This window comes from Falco cherrug, chromosome 1 (genome assembly GCF_023634085.1).
Source record: "Falco cherrug isolate bFalChe1 chromosome 1, bFalChe1.pri, whole genome shotgun sequence".
Taxonomy (NCBI): domain Eukaryota; kingdom Metazoa; phylum Chordata; class Aves; order Falconiformes; family Falconidae; genus Falco; species Falco cherrug.
Genome location: NC_073697.1, coordinates 59960816 through 59987512, shown reverse-complemented (window position 1 = coordinate 59987512; position 26697 = coordinate 59960816). Strand labels below are relative to the sequence as shown.

The following is a 26697-nucleotide window of genomic DNA, read 5'->3' as shown; positions in this document are numbered from 1 at the left end:
AAAGATCCAGAATATTTGTTACGTGCCACAAAAACATGTAAGTTCTTTGTGCTTTATGTTCTGATATAGCTGGTTGCAGCAATGTGAAGGACTTTGCTGTTTCTGATAAATGGCCTAAAATGAGTTGGTAGTTTGTATTACAGTGTTAAAAAGACATTACGGCACTGGAGAGATTTACTTTGGTGGTGAGGATGTTTGTAACTGAAAACTTGAAACTCCGCGTGCTGGATCAAACCACCAAACCGCTTAAGCATGTATTCAACAGCGTGTGATTGAGTGGTGCTCATTGTTGCACTGAAATTATTCTGCATGAAAAACTGGTGTGTATTTTGTAAGCAAGGTTCTGGAGTGGGACCACAAGTAGGCATATCATGAAAGATAAAAGATAGACTTGGAATTTCACTATCTTGATATAAGCGACAACTTTAACAGATTTTTTTGTTTTGTTTTTAATTCAAAAGGGGCTGCTAGATTGTTGAGGCTTAAATTCACACTCCTTTGTAGCAGAAGTTGCAACATGGCTTTTTATTGGCGTTTATAATGGTGATCTGTGAATTAAACTGAAACCTAGTATATTCCTACTCACTGGCTAATCAAGTCCTTCCACACACTAAGAACATTGTGCCAATTTGAGACCATTTTGAAGTGATTTCTTCAAAGTTAAAACATCTGGTTTTAACACATGTTACAGCTACGTTAGTGAATTCTCTTTATGTTTGAAACTTTAAAGCTTCTAAAACTAACGCTGTTACTCTGGTGTCAACATTAACAAGGCTTTAAAGTGGATCTTCTAAATCATCTTTACCATTTGTAATCCAGAGAAGTCAGTGCAAAATCCACTGACACTATGCCAAAATAAAGTCAAGAGGATATTGGTAAGGAGACGACTTTTCTTGGGGGCGGTGAGAGAGGGAGGAGTAGTACTTTGAGTTACAAATCTATTAAACGTCATTTGAGTCCTTGACCAGGACAAATTTGCAAAGTTAATCTTGGAACAAGTGTGAGTTTTGTTAACTTTTTGCAAAATTCCCGGGAAAATATTTTTGGCAGCAATGCTGTGTACTGAAATCTGAATGTATCCAGCTTTGTACTGATTTTTAGAAGAGGTCTTTAAAAGGCTTCTGTGCAAGTCTGCAAAGTCAGAGAATACTCCTCATACCATCTCAGCTGGGTCTACGTATGGAATTTGTTAATGAGAATCAAAGTAAATGAAGAGTGGAGGTTCAGCCAGCATGCTTTTTTGATACCTTCTTTATTACTGTCCACTATTAAAACCCACACAACAGAACCCAAATAATCAGCAATATAAGTTAAGAATTCTTACTTCTCTTTCAATCTAGTAAAATGACTGATGGCTTCCCATTAGCCATCCTTCCAAATATCTACACTCAATATAGCATAATGAAAGTGCTCATCTACGTTTTGTATACAACCTCTTGGCTACATGATCGATTTTTTTTAAAAGCCTATTTAGCAAGCTATTAGTACCCTCTCTTACACGGTGAATCTTTCAGACAAAAAGCTTTAAAATGCAATAGTATTTGGATGGGTATTTTCTGAGTAACATAGGCATGCTACAGGTAATGATCCTGGTAATTTGGTATGTAACATATTTATCTCTTCATCTCAAGAGCCCGTTATAGGTTCAGCAGATCCCCCATCCCCAGATGCAAGAACTGCAGTGTTAAATGTTTTAACTGTCTAAATGCCAAATTTTGTAATTAACCATATTTTTATGTAAATTTTCTATGGAATATACTGGGTAAGATGTCTGCCTAGCTAGTGATTGAGTCTGTATGCTGTTTTAGCAGAACATTCATGCTGTATGTGCTGGTAAAACATTTTCGATTACTTTCAGAGACACAGAATGAATGTGGATAGAGTTACCGCTTTTTATCATTTTGTTCTATCTTGGTTTACATTTATAGGGCATTCTGTGCTGCTAGGTGCCAACAGCCCGGTTTAATTACATGCCATAAAGCTTACTCTTGTAGGAAGAGATAGGCAGCAAGACTTTTTTGCTGTGGTGAGCTGTTATAGCCACTTGGCTGTCTCACATAACTTCCTGCAGAGCTCAGGTTCCTGCATGCTCTTTTTTGGAAAGTGAAGATAAGCCAGATTTCCATTCTAACCGAGTTCAAATCTCTGAGATGTACATGTCACAGAATGCAGTTCAGTCACAGCTCTTATCTCTGGATGTGGAGTAACCAACTGGAATGAAACGAGCGGAAAAACCAGGAGGGAAGTGGTGCCAAAATGTAGATACAAGAGGACATTTTGGAGGCAGCCCTTAATGTTTATTGTGACTAACAGACTTTCCATTAGATTAACCTAGCCTTAGCTGGGGTGAGACTGTTCATTTTTCTTCACGTTGACTGTAGTTACATCATCCATGTAGGCATGACACAGCTCTCCAGTAATTTTCACGGGATTGCTCTGTTGGCTTGTTTGCCCATACCTTAAATTTGAGCCTAATGAACGGAGGGAGGGTTGTACACAGCATGGGACGTTCCTGCTGGGTAGTTCAGTTCAAATAAATTGCCTTGGCTGCTCTTTCTGCCATGTCTTACACTACTTTCCCCGAACTTAAAAAAGCAGGGTTGTTTGGAGGGGCTTTTTATTAGTTAGTGTAGTTTTAATTTAAATCAGTTCTGTCAGTCGGTTAACCACTTGGCCATGTGAGTGCTAGTGCCAACACAAAGGAGACCTTGCTGCTAGAAGGAACAAAGGCTGAGAGTGTGGAGGGAGAGTTTTTTAGGCCAACAGTGATGCTGACAGAGCTTGTGGATCCAACATGAATGCAAGCATTTCTGTTCCCTGAAGCTCATTCTCCAGGCATTTGGCCCAAATATAGTTTGGTCTACCAGGAAATAATCTAAATGGGGCATTCAGAGGACTTTCCAGGGTAACAGCCCTATCTGAGACATGTAGAGTGACCCATTCATCTCAGTGAATGAGTGTGCTTTAGAGAAGAATGGAACTTTTAAATATAGGTCAGAGTGGTGATTGCTCCATTTATCTGCCACACCTTGAAAATTTCAGTATCTCCATTTGCCACTGGGGAGGAGTCAGATTTGTCCTCACAGTAATCTGGCTCCTTGGTAATAGTGCAGATATTTGAGGGAGAAGAGCAAAGATCTTTGGTTTTTACAGGACTGCTGCTCCTGCCATAATTACTCAGTGTTGGTTTTGATTTTTAAGCTCAATCATTTTCATGATGTACTTTATATTAAGATTCCCAGCAGCATGAAAATACATGGAAACAGATTGGTCTGGCCTTTCTGTAAAAAGGAACCATGTTGTGGATCTATGTCTTAAGAAGGTCTCTCGTCCCCAAACCCTGTCAGTCCTATGGTAGTATTCTCACACATAACCGTTTAGCATATGTCAGACAGTGTCCCAAGTTCCACTTAACTTGCCCATAAGGGTGCCTAGACTAAATATTGTGTGGCTGTAATAAATGTAAAGCTGTCAACAGAGCAGAGCCACAGCACAAGCTCAAGTGGATATAAAAATACACTGGGAGGACAAGTTGGATTAATGCTATTTTCAAGGGGACTTTTTTTGAGAAATCCTTCTCTCTAGTCACATTGTATTTAGCCCATTGTCACTACTCTGGGAGATGCTGTCAAAAGGAGACAGCCCACAGCTCCTGACAACTGGAATCCTAAATGTGCAACATTCATGTTATTTTGCCTCTAAGCAAAAAGTGATGTGGAATCGTAAGTTACAACTGCAGTGAAGAAAGGTCTTGATGCCACTTTGTTTTATCTATCTCAGCATCCTACATATTCAAGTAAATGAATTGTTATCTGTATAAATGGGAGTAGCACATAAATATTTGATGATGCTAAATTCCCCATGCACTTGACATCTCTTACCATCTTTGACTGAAAATAAATGTGAACAGCAGGGAAAAAGCAGATAGCCTTCTGACAAAACAATTACAAAAAGCTAGCTATGCTTTCCAGTCACAAAGCCGAATAGAAGTGGAATCCCACACAAGGGGAAGTCCACCTTCTTTGAACGTTTGTTTGTGAGGTAAATCCCGCTCTCTGGAAAGTTTTTTGAGAAAAAAACTTTTACTTGGAAAGCTACTTGAGGTTTTTTTCTGTTCTTGCTTCATGTCTACCCTCTAGTGTTGATATGAACAGTTTCCAAGCCAAGTGTGCTCTGCAGTTCTCTGCTCTGACCTACTAAGAATTTAGACAGTCCTTTGCCTCAGTGTTTTTATGCAGTTCTCACCTTAACAACAGCATTTAAAACCAGATACATATTTCTTGAAAGATCTACTTATTTTAATGAATAAAATTAAGTCTTTACTTTTTTATTTTATGGGAGCAAGTTTTTGGGGGGACATTGTAGTGAATGACAGAAAAGTTTTGGAAAGATTGGGATCCTTGTGCATCGCATTTTAAGTGCAGTTTGTCTTTGCAGTTCCAACTGCCTCCCTCAGGTTAGCCTTGCTTCTGAGAGGGAGTCATACTGCAACAAAAACAACCTTTGAGCTGCTCAAACCTAGGCCTAGCACAGCTGAGAACTTGCTGGGCTGCTCCAAATCACACAGAAAACCATCTGCACTTTTTTTTTTTTCCCAGCTGGGCTAGTCTTTTGTCAGGTTAGTGAGCTGAACTGGTTTATAGGGGATCCAGCAAGCATTGGACTGTTCAGAGTAGCATGGAGAAAAAGGGATCTTCTTGTTGCAATGAGTTATCAAATCAACTTCAGCCTTGCACTCATGGAACACAGCAGGTAGAGCAGAAGATATAAGTGATCCATACTATTTTATTTTAAAATTAAAAAAAAAAAAAAAGTATTTTTAAAAACTTAATTTGAATCAAAATGGAACTAAACTGTTTAAATGTACTGGAGTACATTTTTTCTGGTTCACAGGTGGAAGGAGTAACCTGTGATATTAGTACTGCTAGGAATGGTGAGGTCTTCAGCTGGCTCGGCATGTTCTAGAAGGATACCTGACTGCCATGATGGCAGGGACAGATCCCTTGTTCTCCTACCAAAGACAGCAGTTCTCTATGCAAGTAATATAACGCAAGTTCAAGATGTGTATCTTCCAATCAACTCATTGCAAAAAGAGGAGAAAGATTTTTAAGCTCACAGTGTTGCTAGTATTACAAGTCAAAGAAGGTTTGTACTGAGAAACCAATGTGAAAAGTAGTATATAAACATACACTGGAAGAATAGTAAATCTGTGTCACTGTATAAATGAATATGATCAAAAAACTGATTTTCTAGGGATCTTTCTCTGACTTCTCAGAATTGTTTCAAAAATGCTAGTCAAATGGCAGACAACATCTACCTTGGTGAAAATTATTTACCTTCATAATGTCTCTCATAAATGATTTAATAAGACAATAATTAACCATACAGCAGGAAACAAAGCACTATATCCAGTAACATTTTTGTGTAAGATGTTGTAAAGAGAGACTTGGGTGGAATTTAGGCCTCTGTGTAAAAAAAGCTGGCGGCTGTTGCTGCTGCAGTAAGGACTTGACTATTTGACTTCAGTTGTGCCCCTGTGTGTGCCCAGAACTGACCTAGCTTTGGCAGGGTTGTGTAAGTCTATGCCCAGACATGACTGAGATCCAGAACTGAGTTGTTTTGCTTGAAGACACTGAAAGCAAACCCCTAGATAAGCATGCCTTGCAGGCAGTGCAGGCTATTACTTACACAATCACAAAATGAAGTAGTGGTGGCTAGTAGGATTTTGCAAAGTGTGGTTAGTTGTGGCATGGCATTTGTCACTTACCACGTCACTGTTCCCTGCACTGTTTCTATGGTTTTTGTACTTTTGGTTACTGGACAAGGCAGACCCCTTGTCCAGGGACCAGAACCCATGCCTGCCCCTTCTAGGTGGGCAGCGACTTTGTGTACTTTCTTTCTGGCTCATTGAATTCTCAAGTTCATTTCTGCACAGCACAATACCTTCAGCAGGCAGATGGGGATGGTCCCCCACCCTAGCACAGGCAGGTGGAGAGGCCAGGAGGAGGGTAAATGCTGATAAAGGAATTAGGTGGTATGTTTTCCCCACCAGCCTTGCCTAACCAAGAAGTTGTTCTCTTACGGCTTCAGCTGTTTGGTTAATTGCAGAGGACTAACTTGCTAGGAAGGTCATAGAGATGGTAATTGGAAATTATGAGATGAAATTTTAACTACGTTTTCCTTCATCAGTCAAAGTTATTATTTTCTTTCAATTAAGCCTGTTAATTGTGGCATGTAGGTGAGTCGAGGCATGTACGCAGAAGTTACATCTTCTATCAGACTAACTGATGTCACTGCTAAAAGCTCATAGTTAAGGATTATGATGATAACTTGTTTAAATGACTGAAAGTGAATATATTGAAGGGGAGCAAGCATGTACTCGTGTGGGTGACCTACACTCATAAATAAGTCTTATTTACTTTCTTACTATCTGAGAGAATCTCTTTGCATGCTAATTTTATAGAAAGTTCATTAAACCAACCTGTTGTATGGCTGACGGATCAGCATACAGCTGTGTTCTGTTGAGGTCTTGCATTTCTTCCTGCTTACAAAGCCTTTCTAACAGTAAGTTTTTGCCTTCTGTTACTGTGTGCACTCTCTCTGTTAATAGTTTTTGGAAGTGGAATATGGTGTTTTCAGAAGCACTTTTCTTAAGTGGAACAGGCGACACCTCTGTGGACAAAAGCAAAATATGTAGTTAGAGTGCACAAGTCAATGAACTGCTGACACTGAAGTTTAGCACAAGCTAGATTTTCCTAATGCTGTCCTTCTGTTATGCTCTTTGTTGCCTTGCTGGTGTTGTGTAAGGGGTCACTGTATAACAGCGAGTAGGAATGGAACAGACCTTGTAAAAATCACTGATATTTAAAACTTTCAGCTTTGCCTAGCTACTGCCTTCTGCAAGATGTACTGATCCAACAGGCAATAATGAAAGTATATTTAATCACATAGAGTTAGTCCTGTTAGTAGTTTATGATGGTGGCCTGGGCGGGTTGAATGCAGAAGTGTTGTGGTGTTCAGATCTGTCTGTAGACAAGACATCGTTTTAGTATTAAAAATAGGGGTGAGCTTCCTAAAAAACCAAGTTTGTCGTCCCTCATTGTTGGACTTTTTGATTGTTTAGGGCCTGACAATTCTGCCAGGAATAAAAATAAGCTCCTGATCTTTCCTATATCAGATCACATGCTGCATATTTCTATCCATCCCTTAATTTTTCTCTCAATGATTCTGCATCATATCTTCTCTTTGGAATAGCTGTCTTAACCTGTTTTCCCTTGTACAACACGTTAGACACTACATGGTACACATTATATGTCTAAGCATGTAATTTCTCATTTACTGACACATAGTATAATATCGGGAAACCACAATCATGACTGTGATACTGTCCTTGTTTTCCTCTAAGCAACACAGGTAAGATATCTTCTATTAAAAATCTTTTTCTCTTTTCTTTGTACTTGATTCTTATAAATCAAAGAAGTATTTTCTGATGTTATCTCATTTATACCAGGGATGAGGACTAAATAAAGAAATTGCAGTTTTCCTTAGGACCACATTTTTATCAGGACTCTTCTTTTGCACATTGTTGAGGGTGAGAGAAGAAATGGAGCTTGGTGTTAAGTTCTAGGATTATTTTTTTTAACTGCTCAAGTACTAGAAACTAGAAGCTCGCATCCGATTCAACAGCAATGTATAGATGCTTTATAAAGTCAGGGGCTCTTACCATCATTCCATGTTTTTCTCTTGATACTCAAGGATCCTGTGTTTGCTGTAACATCTCCCACTGAAACTTAGAAGAGAAAAGCAAGGTGACTTCAGTATTTTGCAGTGATTCTCAAAGCACAGTCAGTCATACACCAAAAAGTTATATACTACAAAAGCAAATGCATTGGGACAAGTGACCTGGAGCAATGAGAGTCTTCTAGAAAAGTCAGGTACTGGTTGGCACACAAAATCTGGGTGGAGACATTTATTTGGCAGATCCCTTGAACAGCTTCATTACTAAAGCTTCTTTTCTGAAAGGTTATTGTTTTACTGTCTCCTGCATCAGCATTCGCAACACAGACTACACAGTCCTTTTCCAGCATGCTAAAATGTAAACCAGCCAGGCTGGCTCAAACATTCTTGGTGTTGATAAATTCCATTCATGGAGAGCAGAAATGAGCAGTAATATCTTCAGTTTCTGGATTTGGAAGAAAATGTCTGTCTTAAGAATGATCGAGCACAGGAATGAGGCAGATGAGAAGCAGTGGTGTCAGCCTATGGCTGTGTGGATGTCATTCCAGCCTCAGCTAATGGCATTACCGTACGGTGCCCTTGGACACCACATTAGGGCTCCGATTCATGACTGAGGACAGCTGGCTTAAGGATGACTCCAGTAGTTTCTGTTCAAGCTGCCCATCTGGCCTTTGCTGCAGAAGTGGTTCAAGTCCTCAACTAACATTTGCGACATTGCAAATTATTATCTAATATATTGAGAAAAATCAGAATTAGTTCTGGTTTACCATAACTCACTCAGCTCTAAGCTGCAGTGGTTAAGTTGCTTCTACAAGAGCATCTGATCTGCCTGGAGCAAGGGCAGGTATACCTGAGAGCTGGAGCAGCTGGCCAGTCATGAGAACCCTTACAGCATACACAAGGTGAGCTGTTGGTTCCTAGATCTGAGGTCTTTTGATACTAAAATAAAAAAAAAAACTCTTTAGAAAACTGATTCTACTTTAGCAAAATTAATATAATAATTACAAGTGCTCAAATAAACATCACTGCCCTGTATTCTTCTCTCTTGACTATGTTTAATTTAGTTTAATTTTATTGGAGTCCTTGCACTTGGCTTGACTGTTACAGTTCTGCAGTTTTAAATGGTGTGAACTTGGAGCTCTCTGTAAGATTTCACATGCCTGCTATATCACCTCTAAAACCTGCCACATTTTCTAGCACCATTTCACTGTATCTCGCTTAAGCTTCCAAAAGCACAAAGGTTCTCCAATAACATTGAACGCTTCAGGTGCTTTCACTTTTTGTTAATGTTCTGACTTCTAAATTCTTCCAAAGACCATTTCCGTTCATGAATGCAGATGTCCTACGTGACCATGCAGATACAGGTTCTTCAGTTATTTTCCCTCCCCATTCTGGCCACATATTTTACCACTACAGCATAGGTCAACAAGGCAACTTTTTTCATTTTAAGTGCTTTATCTCATCACTGAAGTTTTTAGTACCTGATAGGAGACTTGAACTTTCACATCCCCAGCCTGAGGGACCCAGAGGCTGTCTTCTTAAGATACAGTCAACTTCATCGTAAAATCTCATTTTTCTCCTGGGATTACCAAGATGCTCATTTTCCTTCTGCAGCGCACGGTATTCATATTTTAGGTTCTTGTACTTTGTGCGACATTGTTTCCAATCTCTGTCTATACCACGTTTCATTAGCCTTCTGGCAATTTCCTCAAATATTTCTTTATTTCTCGTGGCCCCTTCAAGCATTTGTTGTATCTTTTCATCTGACCATATGTTTATCAGAGCTCTGACTTCATTATCACTCCAGTGTTTTCCTGCTCCAGTATCATTAACTGTAATAACTTTAAAGTGATTTTGTGCTTCTTCCAAGGGGATGTGATTGTCTGAAAATATAAATGAAACAACAACTGAGTATTGCTGAATATACATACATTAAAGTGTAATTGTAGCTAATGATTTTGTAACAAGCTGAGGGATTAATTAATGTTTATAATAATCCCTTGTTATGAAAATCTTTTAACTTTATGGTGTTAACATCATACATGATTATATTTCTCTCAAGTATGCAAAATATGTAGCAAGTGAAACCTCTTGTTTCTCTAAGGCATCTAAATTTCCACATTTTGTCAGTGTAATTTTGTTGCTGTTGTCAAATTAAAGACAGATCTGTCCAAGCGCTGCATGAAGGAAAGCAATACGCCTTAAGCTTTAAAGCAACAAGATATCAGTATTGATAATAAAATGGCTTTCCAGTATGGTGTCAAATTAGAATGGCATGGCAAAATATCATGCAAATGAAAATGTTACTGGGGATTCAATCAAAGAAAAAAAATCTTATCTGTGTATTCAGAAGTAGGAAATGCTGCTCATCAGACAAATGTAGAATGCAAAGTTGAACTACAGTATTAATGCAAGTTTTGCTCATGACAGGGAACAGAGCTTTGAAACTAATTTTTAAGTTTAGTGATAAAGCTAGACTGGAGTCAGAAGTAGAAAAGTAAAGCCATGTTTACAGTAGAGATCTGCTTGGTCCAGCTTTGGTACTGAAATTACAATGCAATTTCATTTCAGAATAAATACATGGAAATTAATACTCACCTGTCCCGACCATCCGTTTTGTTACTGGCGTACAAGATCTGTCTTCTGAGGTAGTGCTTATAGAATCATCATCTATAGAAATACATAGATTTAAGTAAAATAGACTTGGACTTAGACCAATAAAGTGCTAATATTATTGTCATCCTCTGCAAGTAACGCCTATCCACTTAAAAATGTCATAATCCATTAGCCTAACCCATTAATCATAGAATAGTATAGGTTGGAAAAGACCTTTAAGATCATTGAGTTCAACCATTAACCCAGGACTGTCAAGTCCACCACTAAACCATCTACATGTCTTTTAGATACCTCCAGGGATGGTGACTCAACCACATCCCTGGGCAGCCTGTACCAATGCTTGACAACCCTTTCAGTGAAAAAAATTTTCCTAATATCTAAATTTGATTACCTGGCACTTGTTACCTGGGAGAAGAGACCAACACCCACCTTGCTCTAACCTCCTTTCAGGGAGCTGTAGAGAGTGTTAAGGTCTCCCCCTCAGTCTCCTTTTCTCCAGGCTAGACACCCCCAGTTCCCTCAGCTGCTCCTCATAAGACTTCTGCTCCAGACCCTTCACCAGTTCCATTGCCCTTCTCTGGACACGCTCCAGCACCTCGGTGTCTGTCTTGTCATAAGGGCCCCAAAACCGAACACAGTGTTCGAGGTGCGGCCTCACCAGTGCTGCTGAGCACAGGGGGACGATCACTGCCCTTGTCCTGCTGGCCACACCATTTCTGGTACAAGCCAGGATGCTGTTGGCTTTCTTGGCCACCTGGGCACACTGCTGGCTCATGTTCAGCTGGCTGTCAGCCAGCACCTCCAGGTCCTTTTCCTCCAGGCAGCTTTCGAGTCGCTCTTCCCCAAACCTGTAGCATTGCGTGGGGTTGTTGTGACCCAAGAGCAGGACCTGGCACTGAACCTTGTTGAACCTCATACACTGGCCTTGGCCCATCGGTCCAGCCTGTCCAGATCCCCCTGCAGAGCCCTCCTGCCCTCCAGCAGATCAGCAGTCCCACCCAACTTGGTGTCATCTGCAAACTTACTGAGGGTGCGCTTGATCCCCTCATCCAGATTGTTGACAATGATATTAAATAGAGCTGGCCCCAGTACTGAGCCCTGGGGAACACCACTTGCGACCGGCCACCAGCTGGATGTAGCTCCATCCACCACTGTTCTCTGGGCTCAGCCAGCCAGTTTTCCATCCAGTGAAGCGTACACCCGCCCAGGCCCTGAGCAGCCAGTTTCTCCAGGAGAATGCTGTGGGAAATGGTGTCAAAGGCTTTACTAAAGTCCAGGTAGACAACATCCACAGCTTCTCCCTCATCCACTAAGCAGGTCACTTTGTCATAGAAGGAGATCGAGTTAGTCAGGCGGGACCTGCCTTTCATAGGCCCATGCTGGCTGGGCCTGATCCCCTGGTTGTGCTGCATGTGCTGCCTGATGGCACTCCAGATGATCTGCTCCATCACCCACCCTGGCACGGCGGTCAGGCTGACAGGCCTGTAGTTCCCCAGATCCTCCTTCTGGCCCTTCCTGTAGATGGGCGCCAGGTTTGCTAATCTCCAGTCAACTGGGACCTCCCTGTTTAGCCAGGACTGCTGATAGATCATGGAAAGCGCCTCAGTGAGCACTTCTACCAGCTCTCTCAGTTCCCTTGGGTGGATCCCATCCAGCCCCATAGACTTGTGTGTGAGTGGTGTAGCAGGTCAATGAGCATTTCCCCTTGGATTATGGGGGCTTCATTCTGCTCCCCATCCCTGTCTTCCAGCTCAGGGGGCTGGGTACCTGGAGGGCAACTGGTCTTACTATTAAAGACTGAGGCAAATAAGGCATTTAGTACCTCAGCCTTTTCATCATCCTTTGTTACTATGTTTCCCCCCCACATCCAATAAAGGATGAAGATTCTTCTTAGCCCTTCTTTTGTTGCTAATGTATTTACAGAAACAATTTTTACTGTCTTTTACAGCAGTAGCCAGATAAAGTTCTAGTTGGGCTTTGACCCTTCTAATCTTCTCCCTGTATAACCTCACAACATCCCTGTAGTCTTCCTGCATTGCCTGCCCCTTCTTCCAAAGGTCATAAACTCCTTTTTTTCCTGAGTTCCAGCCAAAGCTCACTGTTCAGCCAGGCCAGTGTTCCTCACCACCAGCTCGTCTTTCAGCACATGGGGACAGCCTGCTCCTGTGCCTTCAAGATTTCCTTCTTGAAGAATGTCCAGCCTTCCTCGACCCCATGGCCCTTCAGGACTGCCCCCCAAGTGACTTTGTCAACCAGGCTCCTAAACAGGCCAAAGTTTGCTCTCTGGAAATCCAAGGTAGCAGCTCTGCTGACACACCCCACCACACACTTCTTACTCCTCCAAGAATTGAAAACTCATTTAATGATCACTATGCCCAAGATGGCCTCCAACCATCACATCGCCCACAAGTGCTTCTCTGTTCACAAACAGCAGGTCTAGTGGGATGCCTTCCCTAGTTGGGTCACCAGCTATGTCAGAAAGTTATCTTCCACACACTCCAGGAACCTCCTACTGTTTCCTCTCTGATGTATTTGCAGCAGACTTTTGGTAAGCTGAAGTCCCCCACAAAAACAAGGACTAGCAATTGTGAGACTTCCTCCAGCTGCTTATAGAGTATTTCATCTGCCTCTTCATCCTGGTTGGGTGGCCTTCCCCCCTGATTCTTACCTATAAACACTCAACCCCATCATCGCCATCATTAAGCTCTAGACAGTCACAACACTCCCTGACATACAGGGCTACCCCACAGCCTCTCGTTCCTTGCCTGTCCCTTGTGAAGACTTTATGGCCATCCATTGCAGCACTCCAGTTGTGTGAGTCATCCCACCATGTTTCCATGATGGCAACTATATCATAGGTTTCCTGCTGCACAATAGGTTCCAGCCCCTCCAGTTTGTCGCCCATGCTGCATGCATTGGTGTAGGTGCGCTTCAGCTGGGTTATTGATCCTGCCACTTTTTGGAGGGAGAAGCCCTAATTCCTATGTGACCATTCTCAGGCCCTTCCATGGTTTCTAACACATCAATAACCCTTGTGTCTTTGCTGACTCATGGATCTCTATCCCCTGCCTCCACTGAAATGGCAGACCAAAGGGCCTCGCTAGGACACCATCCCTCAATCATCGGTGTGCTGCCCCCAGGCTTATCTCTAGCAAGCCTGGTTTTATCCTCTTCCCCCTTCAAATGTAGTTTAAAGCTCTTTCAACGAGCCCTGCTAATGCCTGTGCAAAGATCCTTTGCCCTCTCTGAGACAGGTGTACCCCGTCTGTTGCCAGCAGGCCTGGTGTCATGTAAACCCACCCATGATCAAAACCCCCAAAATTCTGCCGGTGACACCAGGCTTGGAGCTGGCTCTTTCTGTTTCTTCCCTCGTCATTCCCTGCAACTGGAAGGACAGAGGGGAACGCTGCTTGTGCTCCTGATCCATTAACCAGTTGCTCTGCAGTTTCTCTTGATTGCCCTCAGACTTCTTGTTGCGACTTCATCGCTGCCCACCTGAAAAACCGATCACGGACAGTAATCTGAGGGCTGTACCGGGGTTCCCCTTCACAGCTGTAACCCGGGCCCCAGGGAGGCAGCAGGGCCGGGTCTGCGTGCTGGGCCTGCTGCTCCCTTCAGCAGGGAGTCTCCTGAACAAGTCTTCTGCCACACGCCCCCCTAAACAAAGTTTTTATTGGCATTTCTTCTAAGCCTTATCCTTCTCTCTGCCCCTGCATTCCCCAAAAGGTAGCTGTGGATATGACATGGATTTAAAACACTTGATTAAACACGTAGGCATACACTGACGGTTTGTATCTCACATATATGCCTATTTGCATAACATGTTTGTATACACTGATTAGCACAGGCGTGCCTTCCAGATTTTTTTCTTAAGTGCTGCAGGTAGGCCAGGCTTGGCGAGGCTCGGGTGCCATTTGTAAGGGCACATGCCTGTGGATGAACTGACACCTGACAGGGCTGGGCTGCAGCCTTTCCTTCACAGGGCCATGAGTGCTCCCCACTGCCGTCATGAAATGAGCAGGGACCGGGGCCCCAGAAGGCCACTGTCCCCCTCTCCAGTCCGGGAGCTGTGCATGTGATGCGGGTGCAATGGGGAGAGGGAGGCACAGGCACCTGCCCGCACACCTGCACGCAGCGTCATTCTGTACAAGCTGCATTGCATGCTGCTGGTGGGGCTTGTCTCAGATCTTTGTGAGAACTGAAAAGAGACCTTTGCTCCTTACTCCTTCTTGTTCTCCTCTGTTCAGGACTCCTTTTGACCACAAAAAACCAGTGGTTTAGTCCATTTTAAGCTGCCATGGTGGGTTTCAAAGCTGGGCTTCAAGGTGTGCCTTTCCCCGATTCTGGGAGGGAGGGCAGGGAGGGATGTTAGGTTTTGTGGGGAAGGTTGCAGGATTTTGCCTTCTTTTGGGAGACAGCCATCCGTGTTTGTTTACCTTTGGGTGAAAGGCTAGTCTCTGGTACAGAGCTTTTGTGATGGTGGTAACATAAGCAGAAGAAAAAATGGGAAACAATTCATTAAGGCTTTTGTCGAAGTCTTCAGCCTCAGCTTAACTTGCACTTTCTACATATAGGAATGGCTCTATCCAAAACTATTCTATGTGACTTCAATGACAAAACAGGGAAGACAGGAAAACTATTTTTTATTCTACCAGCATATGAGTGCTCTTCAAAATCCCATCTCTACCAGAATAGATACATTGATCTATTATTTTTCTGCATGTATACATGCCAGCTTTTTCTCCCTCTGCAGAGCTGAGGCAATAATAGATTTGCGCTTTTTCACAGCATAAAAACTATTCCTTTTAGAAGTAAAATTCAGGACCCATCAGAATTACTGAAATCACGTGTGGACACCAAAACCCAGCTTTGCTGACTCTGGGCTCATTTCCTCATCTTGGACTGCTCTGAGGCTGAAAGTTCACTTTTGTGTGACATTACTTTTTGGGTTGGGAAGGAGAGAAAGATTAGTCATCATTGGTTTGGTAGGGGATGTCATACACCGTCTATATTCAGTACAGTTTTTGGTAAAGGGTAGAAGTAAATATTCCTTCTATGTTTTGAAAAACTGAGTGCATGGTTTCGACTCTGTTAGAAATAAGAGATTGTTGGTAAATAAGCAAGGTTCATTTGATGTGCTTTCTATAATGGTACTTGCTAATATATGCACAGAGTAGTACTTAGAATTTTTACATTTGCCTTATAACTTGCTTTCTCAAGTGATTTGGCAAATACTTGTTTTTCAGAAGCCACATGCAGGAATAAATTTTATACTTATGGAAAACTTAACATCAGAAATTATACTCTTAATAAGCATATGTGTGTGATTTACTTGCAGTGCCAGAAAAAAAGTGTGTTTTCATTAATAGGCTGCCCTATAACTCTTAAGAAAATTCTTGCATCTTCCTTTAACATTTGCAGCTATTGGAAGTACAACCTTGGGCCAAAACGGAGCAGCAGGTCTACTCCTGGGCTCTTAAATGATATTATTTTTTAAAAAACTATTACCAAAAAACCCCATGGCGCTCATTTATGTGCTCCCCTTCTCAACCATGCTGGCTCTCTAATCTCTTTCTGCCTTTGGCAACAGCACCTGTACTGCTGACTTACATGATTTCTATCCTCAATTGGATATCACATGACAGGAACAGGGATTTTGTGTGTACAAGGCAGTCAGTTGATTTGCATGACATTTTATTCTATGTCATTGTGTATGAACTCTTCTCTTTGCATTAGTGTGACCTCGCTATGTCTCTGAACTTTCAGGGACACAGCTTTACTTTATCCTCAGTGTAACTTGTGTTGCTGTGTGTCATTGCTGTGATGGCATTGCTCTGATGTTGTCCTTGGTGTCATACTCGATACAGTTGTCTTTCATAATCAAGATCAACCTATGCAAACAGTTGTAAAACCTCTATTGGATAGGGTGTCTCAACACCCAAACTCCAGATAACATAACTGCCAAGAAGGAAGCTCTTGCCTGGATCACAGAAATACTGATGCATACAATAGAAATATTTTTATGGTAGAAACTTTCAGTGTAAAAGGCAAAAAACCTGTTGTTCACATAATCATTATAATAGAATTTTTTATTCTTTCCATTAACATCTCTGAGTACAAACAACACTACCATAAAGTATATTTTGTTCGAGGATGTCAGGACAATTTCAGTGTCATTGCTATTTCCTCTGATGCCTTTTTTTCATGACCTTCCATCGTTTCTATGTGCATTTATTCCAGAAGATTAATATCCCTACTGTATTCTAATGTTAAATTGTAATGTTTTTAATAAAAAAAATCTTCTGAATACTTGTCATTGAATGTATGACTTCTACATATTGCCGAGGCTCTGATTTCGACTTTCCTTATAAAATAATTAAGAATATTTATGGCACTTGTTTGATAGAGTGTAGCCTGAAATTAAATGCACTGTCATGAAGTAGTTCGAAAAGACAGATAAGGTATAAAATTTTCAGTGTTTCTGGACAGCTGTTCAGCTCTCCAGTTTATCCTCTCTAGCAACTGTATATGAAAAAGAACAGTATCTGTGTCACAATCAAATGCAGATTTACCACATCTAGCATAATAAGGAGTATGTTGTCTGGGAAAATAAGATTTTGTTAATTGGGGGAAGGAGAAATAAGTGTTTATACATTTTTGCAATATAAAATCAAACAAACCCCAGTTTTTATCATAACGTAGAAGCAGAATGAGTATAATGTGTGGAAATAACATAAGAACCTTAGAAATCTGCAGTCCCCAGTAAAGTAGAATGTGCTGTTATAACCATCAAGACACAGTCTTGACCTACCTATGTCAATCGTCTCCTTCTTTATTTGTGTAGTTTCCAGAGCTGCTGGAGTGGAGTGGGCAAAGTCCCCCTCATCTTCAAAGATTTCTGTAAAAAAAAATAAAAATAATTACAGAGCTCTAATTAACTAAACAGGTCTTGAGTTATGTCTTGGGAACCACCAACTAAAGAATGCCATTAATGACAACTATTGTTGAAGATTTCATCTCTTAATACATTAAAGCTGCCATTTCCCTGCAGCTGTGGGTTTAAGAGCAGAGCGTATGCACTTAAAAATAAATCCAGAACACCATGTAACAGCTGTCTAATACAAGTGTATGGATTAAATGTGCCAAATCTTAAGTTATTTAAACCTAGATCAGAATTTGTAGAATGTTCGCTGATGAGCAATTGTAAGATATGTAGTAACTGGTGACCCTCCATGCAGCAGAACAGGCAAGACAGTGACTTTCCTAAGGGGTGCTTCAATACATACTGGAATTATTGGAAGACTCCAAGCGACTGATGCCATGAGTCACTGAATTAACCCCAAAAGGGGTGAGGGTCCTGGCACTGCATCAGGGTGCTGTGCCTGGACCACTGATCTGCAAGGCTGCCTGCCTGTCTAGTAAAGACAAAGTACTAAATGCCTGTCCTGAGAGCATCCTCCCTGCAAAAGGTTTACATCACACAGCTGGGCCCTGGCCCCAGGCAAGGTGACAGAGGTGTCCCTGGGCTCCCCTCCACGGGGAGGAGACCTCCACTCCTCTGCCATTGGCCCTATGGTGTTCGGGGGGGACAGCTCCACCCCTCAGCCCTGGGAGGGAGGGATGGACTGGGGGATGACGCAAGTGGTCTTTGTGATCCTCATTCCCAAGGGAGTACAGAGATTAAATGGTGAAGGCCACACCACGGATCGATGACAGCAGTTTCTGGCTCCCAGACTGTTCTCAGTCCATTCAAGAATATTTCCCCTAAACATTGAGCAATAAAGCATAATCTAGATTCATTTTATTAAAAATTACCCCCCAAATCAATACGGCCTTGTTTGCATCAGATGTTCTTTACGATGTGACCAGCATCATGTGCCTTTTAATTTATTTTTTTTTTCTTAGTGAGCCAAGAATGTGGGTAGGGAGCCTGGCTTTTTTTTCTAAGCCACCGTTCAGAGTTTTTGGAGGGAGAGCATGAGGAGAGCAAGACTGAGCCAAACAGAACAAACCATCAACGGTTTCTGGCATGGATAAAACACAGTGGCTCCGTCCGCATTGTTTAGTGAAGCTATAGACAGTTGCCAGCAAATATGCTTAATCTCTACTTTGTGTTTGAAGCATTGCTCACAAGGCCACCAGAGCCATGCTGTCGCAGTCTTTCCTTTTACCCGCTCAGACTGATACAAGCTCTGTTCTCTTTTGGCACTCTGTCACTATCACCATCCTGGGTTCTGGCACATGAGGCAAGATTAGTAATTTGTCACCTAATCCTTACTCTCGTGTGTGTTTTGTTAGTATAAAAGGGGAGTAGGAAATGTCAAAGCTAGGGAAATTTTGGAGTGTGTGGCCTATGTTTACTCTCCAACAGCTTGCAAAATTGCTGCTGCTTCTGTCATGCAGATCTATGAGACTGGATACAGACAACTTGGATGCAGTTAGGAGTTTGTATGCTTGGGCTGAGCCACGGAATAATCAAGAAGTTTTGCACTTCTCTGAAACACTCTACTTCACACCAGCCTGGGGCATATGTATGAAAACATTATCTTTTGACTTTGTATGTTTTAAAATTCCAAGCACACAGCTGTAAGTCTTCAAGCCAACATAAGTGCCCCAGTATGCACTGACTTAAGATCTTAAACAACAGATTTTTAAAAAGCCCTTGCTTAGAAATTTACCCTGGCAGCGTCATGAGTTTGTTCTGAATTTGTTCTGAGAAGGACATACAGTAAAGTACGCTGGGCACCAAAAATCCTACAAAATAATGACAAGAAAAGTCATTTGAAGCAAAATACTTGCTGTAGGTATTTTTTAAGAACATCAAGCTACTGGTATTCCCTAGAATCTTGTTTTCACCTCCGCTGTTGTTCCCTGGCCCTTGTATTTAATCAGACACCCCTGTGTGTGCACAGTGACACACTGGAATGTACACACACACCACAGAGTTTGCATGGCTGGCTACTGCCTGGGCTAACTGAAACAGTTTGGCTCTTCCGAACAGATTTCTGGAATTCACTGCCCTCAAAACCGATCCCGTGAAACAGAAAACATCAGTCAAAACGACTAAACACGGGTTTATTTCCAGGCTGTTTTAATATGGGTATCTTTCGCCCGGAAAGTGCCATTCACGGCGGCCCCAGCCTCCCCCGGCGGCTTTGGCCGGCAGCGGAGCGGGCCGCCTGTGCCGTGGGCTCCTGCGCCCCCTGCCGGCCAGGCCCTGCCGCTGCGCCCCCGCCGCCCGCCACGGGCGCACCTCGGGGCTTGTTTCCCTCCGTCCTCCCCTTCCCAGGGGGCACGTGCTGCTGCTCCCCGAGTTTAGGCAGAGGAGAAAAACAGTACCATGAAACGTCAAATAACCAGGTATTTCCCTGGAACCGGGCAGGGTATTTGTCTTTCGACTAATAGCATCTTAAGTTTTTCCCTGCTAGAGTACAGCAAACCCGACCATTTGTAAAGGTCAGCAGTGGCGACAGTGTTGCTGTGGCTCATAACGGAGATTCCCATGTAAGCTGGTGAGAAGCACATGCGCTGCTGAGGCAGCTTGTGCACCTCTGCATGTTCACACAGCTGCGGTGGCCAGAAAGCAGCTATCTGCCCAGGCTAGCTAGCGTATGTCTAACTGACAGCAGAGTACATCAACTCCATGTATTAACTAGGAAGATACCTTGATACAAGGTGAACAGAATTTATAAATTCCTAATTACATCCAATTGAGGGGGTTTACAATTTTTTTTTTTAAAGGCACGAGTATAAATTACAATCACGTGCTTGCTGAGCAAGTTTCCTACGAAGGTTCTGTTGAATATGGAGTAGTCCTTAAGAAGTCACATCCTAAAGGCTATCGATTGTCAGACATCTGGTATCAAAGATTCAATGTAATATATCACTGCCTGATTGACTTTTTCACTACTTGTCAGGAAGTAAATTTATGAATACAGAGGTACATACAATCTCTTTACTTGCCAGATTCTCACTTTAAATTTATTCCAACCATCTAGGAAAGGCATGTATCACAATTCAAGAATAAAGGGTCTCCATGATATTGTAACGTAAAAACTGAGCATCTTTTCTCTGCTTTATGTAATATCTAATTATGTTACCGGTAATAACATTAAAGTCTAGGTGTTTTTTACTATCTGTGGTAAAATAATTTGAATCTGTATCATTCATTTGGGAACCAGGGAAAGAATTTTAGAAACTGAAACTGCACCGCTTCATGATGTAGTGCTGTGGTTTTGCCTCTTCTTCCCTACAGAAGTTTGAACAGTAGTCTTTAGAGTGGATAGGCTGAGCCAGAGACACTTCTGAAGTACTTGCTGTTTTAGCCTTTCCCCACAAAATCAGATTGCAGTTACAATTATCCAGAAACAAACAAAATATGCAGTTAAAATCCATATACTTGAGAAGGCAAACTGTAACCAAGGTAGGCTATAGATGTCTTAACACCTACACTTATCCTAAAGGAGTGTTAAAGCGTCAAAAATGAATGCTCAGAACTTTACTAGAAGTAGTCTGTTAACTCCACCTTAAATAACTCATTTGGAAGATTGCAATCCAAAAAGTTACAATATTACGTAGCTGCAGGCAGTTGAAAACTATGTCAGATGACAGTTTAGTGGCACTGCTCAATCTATGTATTATTACAGTATCTCACTACTGTTCATGTATATGTAGTAATTTTACTTGTTGATGGGGAGAAACGGAATTTTATGCATTTGACAAGTTGTCTTAACTGCATCTCACAAAGTACTCTTCATGATTTCTTATGTATTTTTCTCTCTCAAAATGAGGTCCCTATAAGCAATACACTTTTCATGACAACCTATTTTTCTCCAGTGAATGCCTCAAGTGCCCATGGTGGTGTGGTAAAAGGCCAGTTACATATTTCTTTGTTAGTAAATTTAAATTAATAAATGTAACTGCTGTTGAATGGTAAAACAAAATTGCTACTGTCCAGTATATCTCAAATTACCTCTCATGATCAACCATGTCTTTACTTACTTGTCATAGGTGTTTCTTTCGTTATACGCAGAGCTGCCTGATTCTCTGGAGTAGTATTTACAGTAACATCATCTGTCAGAAGATTTTAAATTTGATATTAAAATCTTTAAAGTTCACATTAGACCATTTAAAATTCTGTAAGACTACTCCTTAATGCCTAATTTAGACCATATTCTGCCTCATGCTACCGAAAGAGATCATAAGGTCCCTTGTGGCATGTCAGGTCTGTCAGCCTTTGATACTTTCATGTGTCTCTAGCTGAACGTTAAACTCCCGTTTCCCCTGAAAGTTACGCTTTCAGATGCAAATCATAATGTTTCTTTGTAAAGAGCATACGACCTTCATAGTCAGTGCTAGTAGTGATACTCTTCAATGAAGTTTTCATTCCCCAACATGAGAGTTTACACAATTATATTAAAGATTGATCACATTATATTGTGAAAAAGAGAATGCGGTTACTAGTTCATGCACAGGAGAGTGAACAATTCTAATCCTTGGAAAGACAGAGTTTAAGTAGAAGTAAATGTGGTAATACATTGCACTCAGCTTGTTCAAACCAATAGTTTCTTCTTCTTTACATCTTGGGCCATGAATCTTTGAAAAGATTACTTACGAGACTGTTTTTATCGAATTCAGCAGAGCACTGTAAATGTGCATATATGCTTGTACTGAAAGTATAGTTATCACCATGATGTTATCTCCTGCTTGTAAATATTTTGGGTCTTTGTCTCTTCCAACCATAATTACAATGTGGGCTTATTTTAGAAATCCATCTTGATTTACTAAATTGAGGGAGTCATTTATATAAAATAGAAGACTTTTCAGTTTACCTGAGTCAGAAACTTTCTTTGTATCTCCAACCCGTAGGTCTTCTGACATATTACTAACAGAGTCCTCTTCAGCTGTGTCTCCAGGCATTTCTGCGTAAATAATGCTATGTTAATTAGGGCACTGCATTTGTGTACTACATAAGAACAGCTGTGCTGTGTCAAATCAAAAGATCCATCCAACCTATGCCAAAAGATCCGTTATGCCAGCAGGCAGTAGTAGATGCATTAGCAAAAAGCTTAGAAACAGCAACTGAAGAGTGAATCCTCCCCCAAAATGTTTTCATAGTTTTCAGAGATGGTCTCTGTGCTATATTTTTCTTCACTTCTTCCATTAGTTTACTAACTTCTAGTCTTGTATTTGGCCATTGTAATATCATGCCCTGTGTAGGACTCTTACTGTGTAATAAAGAGTTTTATGTTTAATTTTATTCTTAAACAACAGGCATGTTTCTGGTTGTACATACCAATAAAAAATGTTTTAACTCCTGGGTAGTGTAGGTTCATCGGTCTAATTCTGCATTAATCCATCCAAGTTATTTTTTCAATAACAGCACAAAAATAAAGACAAGCTCTGACAGTATTCTTGGTGTTACTCCTTTTGCTATTTTCACCATAGCTGTTTCACTGCTTTGGGAGACTTGCTCCAAAGGCCAGTGAAGCTGGACTATTGGGGACAACAGGAGAAAGGAAATTTCAGTGTTAATTTTTTTAACCAATGTCTGTAACTACAGACTTTTTTGCTCAATGTCTTCATTTTTTCTCGTTACACAGTCTGACCATCTCTCTGATCCTTTTTTGGTTTTTTTTTAAACTAAGCTGGTAACAGTCTCTTCTGCTGTGATTTTGACCGGAATGGTCTTTCTGCATTGCTTTATTTTATCCTATGTCTCCATCTTTTTTTCCTCCTTTTGTTTCTCAGTTTTGCTACAAAAAGTCTGAGGCAATCACTCAATCTGAAAGACCACCTTATAATGTAAGACACAATAGTAAACTTCCATTTGGTGTTTTTTTCCCCCCAGCAAACTGGTTAATCTAGCTGGTTGCTCTTTTTTTTTTGGTGTTCTTTCAAATCTCTAGTGTTGGAAAACTAAATGTTTTACATTATATATGGGTAGCTGAAGTACTTACCTATGGAGTCCTTTTCTGATTTTGCTTCTGTCCATTCTGGAGGCCTCTCACTTTCATCATTATCTGATTTACTTGCTTGTTCCATGGTGCTGTGCCCCAGAATAGCATCCAGTTCATTAAAAAATTTCATACTTTTACTTGTACTCCCTGAGTCTTGGGCACTTTTAACACTCTTGTATTCATGTTTCAGATTTTTATATTTTGTCCTGCACTGCTTCCAGTCCCTGTCAATTCCAAACTTCTGAAGTCTAGCAGCAACCTGTTCAAATATTCTTTTATTTCTCACTGTCCCCTCCAGTTGTTGCTGGATATTTTTGTCTGACCATATGCGTATCAAAGCTCTGACTTCATTAACAGTCCAGTGTTTTCCTCCTTCATTTGCTACTGTTGGAATAAAAGCCGGTGTTTTGGAAGCCTCTATTGCTGACGTTGGATTACCTGCATCGTGTGGGGTAGGGGAGAGACACAGAAACGGGTTACCTGCATTGGGTGGTTGGGGTGGGAAAGGACAGACAGAATGAGAATGAAGTATGCCATTTCCTCATGACTTGGCTCTCCAGAGAAAGACGGAGTAGAGGTGACATTAAAATCGAGCTACTGGTTATTAACTTTTCAGCATTTTTGTTAACTCTGACATCATTTTTGCCCTCTCTTGAAAACCAGCACTGGTAGTGCATGTACATTTAACTAACCTAAGAGGAACATTCCTTTCTTCTGTGCCCTAATACACTGAACTTTACTTGTAACAACTTTGAGAATAACCAAGGACTTTTGACACCTCTGAGAATAACCAAGGAACTGTTTTGTCATTCAGACATTAGAGAGGAGCGCTGTTTGGCAGAGAGCAAGTGCTGCCTTAGCACAGCAATAAACTGGGCCCCGAGTCACTGACACTACCATCAAGACTTGACTTTCTGCATTTGTGCCATACTCATGGTTTTACACACATAGAGAGATTTAAACTGGGTAAGGATCTGAAGAATCTGATCCTTAACTCTTGACCAAGTATCCAGTTTGTGAGGAGCTGATGAATGGAGACTTGTCTTCAGTCACAGGAGCGTTTGTGCGATAACGAGCACAGTTCTCATGGTACAGAACCTCCACCTTTTCTCAGTGCAGGTCAATCAATGACATTTGGGGATTTTTATTAAAAAATTAAGTTTGAGTTATCGTACTCTGCAGATCTAAGTTTTTTTTTTTTCTTCAGTCTTCAACTTTATTTTTTAATGTTTACTTGTTTCTAATTATGAATTTGCTCCCAGACTTCATTTTGATTATCAAATTAGTTTGGAAAGTGGTTTCTTATGCATTTTCTATCTAAATCTTTGCAAAAATAACTACAAAAACAAAAAAAAACCCCAAAAAACCACAATTCCAGCGCTTCAACAAAGACATCAAACATGAAAGTGCACAGTAACTGACACGGTTTTTTCCAACCATACTGAAGTGATAAATGCCTTTGCCAGTGTCTTATTCTAAAAGGGCAAGCCAGGTTACCGGGGTTGGATACTTTATAGTCGCTGAGCTTTATGTGATGGCAAAAATATCTGACCTTTGCTTGTACATACAGCTTCAGTGGAGTGTACTTGTGTATAGCCACCTGTCTGAGGACCAACTTCTCCTAGACAGAGGCATTCTTTGCTAGTCTCCGTAATTCATTCTGGTTGTGAAAAAGCTGTTCGGAGATAGCGGTTTTCCCCCGTTTGTCCTGCCCTGTGTTAATCAGGACTCTGCAGCAGCCAGCTCACTGATACGTTGTTGAGGAGGGTAATTTTCAGGTTACGTATCACTTATGCTTTCTTCATTTCTTCCTGGGGGAGTCAAAGAAAATGTTTGTTTACAGGTGAATGCAACCGTAGGTCACAGGTGACAACTGCCAACATCAGACAGGCTTGGTGTAGTCTCTCTGCTCAGTGTTACCGGGAGCATTTCAACTACCTGGATTTCCAGAGTGGTGCATTCTGCACTACCAGAGCGTGCTGCGGGGGCCAGAGAGGAAGGACCCAGGGGAAGAGAAGAGGAAGACAAATGCAGAAGGTGCTCCCTGCACTTCTCAGTCAAGCCACAGAGTATGGGGCAGTCTGGGAGGGATAAGGTTTCTTTATAGCTCTTGTGTAGACCACCATTTCTCACTAGTAAGCTCATTTGCAACTAGGCTCACTTTTGGTTGTGGATGGTAGTTCAGATGAGTGCTCGTGACATAGTGTATTGCTTATTCCTTCTACTGTATGCAGAGTGGAAAAAGGTGCCAGTGTTTGTTCCTCATTCCCTTTAAAAACCATTGCGATTCAAAATATATTACCCACAAGCACTGCTCTGAAACAATGTGAAAATTTTCCTTATGCCTCAAATGTATTTTAGCCCTAATCTGTTTTTTAAAAAATTGTTAAAACAGCTTATGTGGATGCCCCATCCCTGGCAGTGCCCAAGGCCAGGCTGGATGGGGCTCTGAGCAGCCTGGTCTAGTGGAAGGTGTCCCTGCCCATGGCAGGGGGGGTTGGAACTGGATGATCTTTAAGGTCCCTTCAGACCCAAACCATTCTACAATACTATGATTCTGTAATATGCATTATTTTTTTATCTGGAAGATAAGTTTATGCCATATTTGATTTTTCTCTAAGCTCCCTCAAAATGAGATATCTGCTGAAATGAAACCAAAATATTAAGCAATATAAATAGAAAGGGCCCAACATTTTTCTTAGAGTGGAGTTTGAAATCTAAAGACTAAGACAGGTACTAGGGTAAGACATTTCAGTATCAGTACACAACAGCCGATGCAACTGAAGTTACTTTGCTAGCTTTGTAGAAAGTAACTTTCTCAGAACCGAAGACTTTTCTAGCAGGCCAAATAAATCTGCTTTGTGCGGTGTGTTGCAAGAGCACTGAGTAACACAGATATATTCCTGTAAACCTTGATTCAGATACTTACTGCAAGAAAAGACTTGTTTATATATATATGTGCATATAACTCCATGTGAGATTCTTGTCCCTTCCTTAATGTCTTGTTATGCCGGGTAAAAGGGGTATAGCGTGTAATGTAAAAGCTGTAGGTTTAGCTGGGACCTTGTTTTCTCCCTGAATACGGCACCTTGGAGATTCTGTAGTGAAAGTTGTAACTGGATTGGGATGTATATAGATGGGCATAGAGGGTATATAAAAAATGGAAAGAGCATGTAGGAAATTCAGGACAGTGCTACTGTTCAGGCATGGGATCAGCTCATCAGTTGTCTAATTCTGCCTAAAATGTGCTCAGGCTCCTCCACTCCTTTTAGCAGCCCCTTGAAGAGGCTCACACCTAGGATCTTCTTCCTCTTTCTGGCTTGCCAGATTTGGGCCTTTCCTCTGTAATGACTTTCCTGAGCCAAAAAAAAAAAGTAGGATTATG

General features: G+C 41.4%; 2 protein-coding genes across 3 annotated transcripts in view; one reads left to right on the top strand and one right to left on the bottom strand.

The window, feature by feature from the left end:
- The window catches only part of PPAT (phosphoribosyl pyrophosphate amidotransferase), a 54229-nt gene that overhangs the window by 2710 nt on the left and 24822 nt on the right, over positions 1-26697 (top strand). The gene's annotated exons all lie outside the window — the stretch shown is intronic.
- The window catches only part of LOC102045839 (uncharacterized), a 33506-nt gene continuing 7935 nt past the window's right edge, over positions 1127-26697 (bottom strand). For both annotated transcript variants that reach the window (XM_027797343.2, XM_027797344.2), the window contains 8 exons: positions 23313-23750; positions 22185-22274; positions 21355-21426; positions 17165-17251; positions 10336-10407; positions 9219-9620; positions 7724-7789; positions 1127-6672 (listed from right to left, as the gene is read on the bottom strand). In XM_027797343.2, coding sequence (XP_027653144.1) covers positions 6458-6672; positions 7724-7789; positions 9219-9620; positions 10336-10407; positions 17165-17251; positions 21355-21426; positions 22185-22274; positions 23313-23750 — 1442 coding nt within the window. In that variant the 3' untranslated portion in view covers positions 1127-6457. The remainder of the gene's footprint in view (positions 6673-7723; positions 7790-9218; positions 9621-10335; positions 10408-17164; positions 17252-21354; positions 21427-22184; positions 22275-23312; positions 23751-26697) is intronic.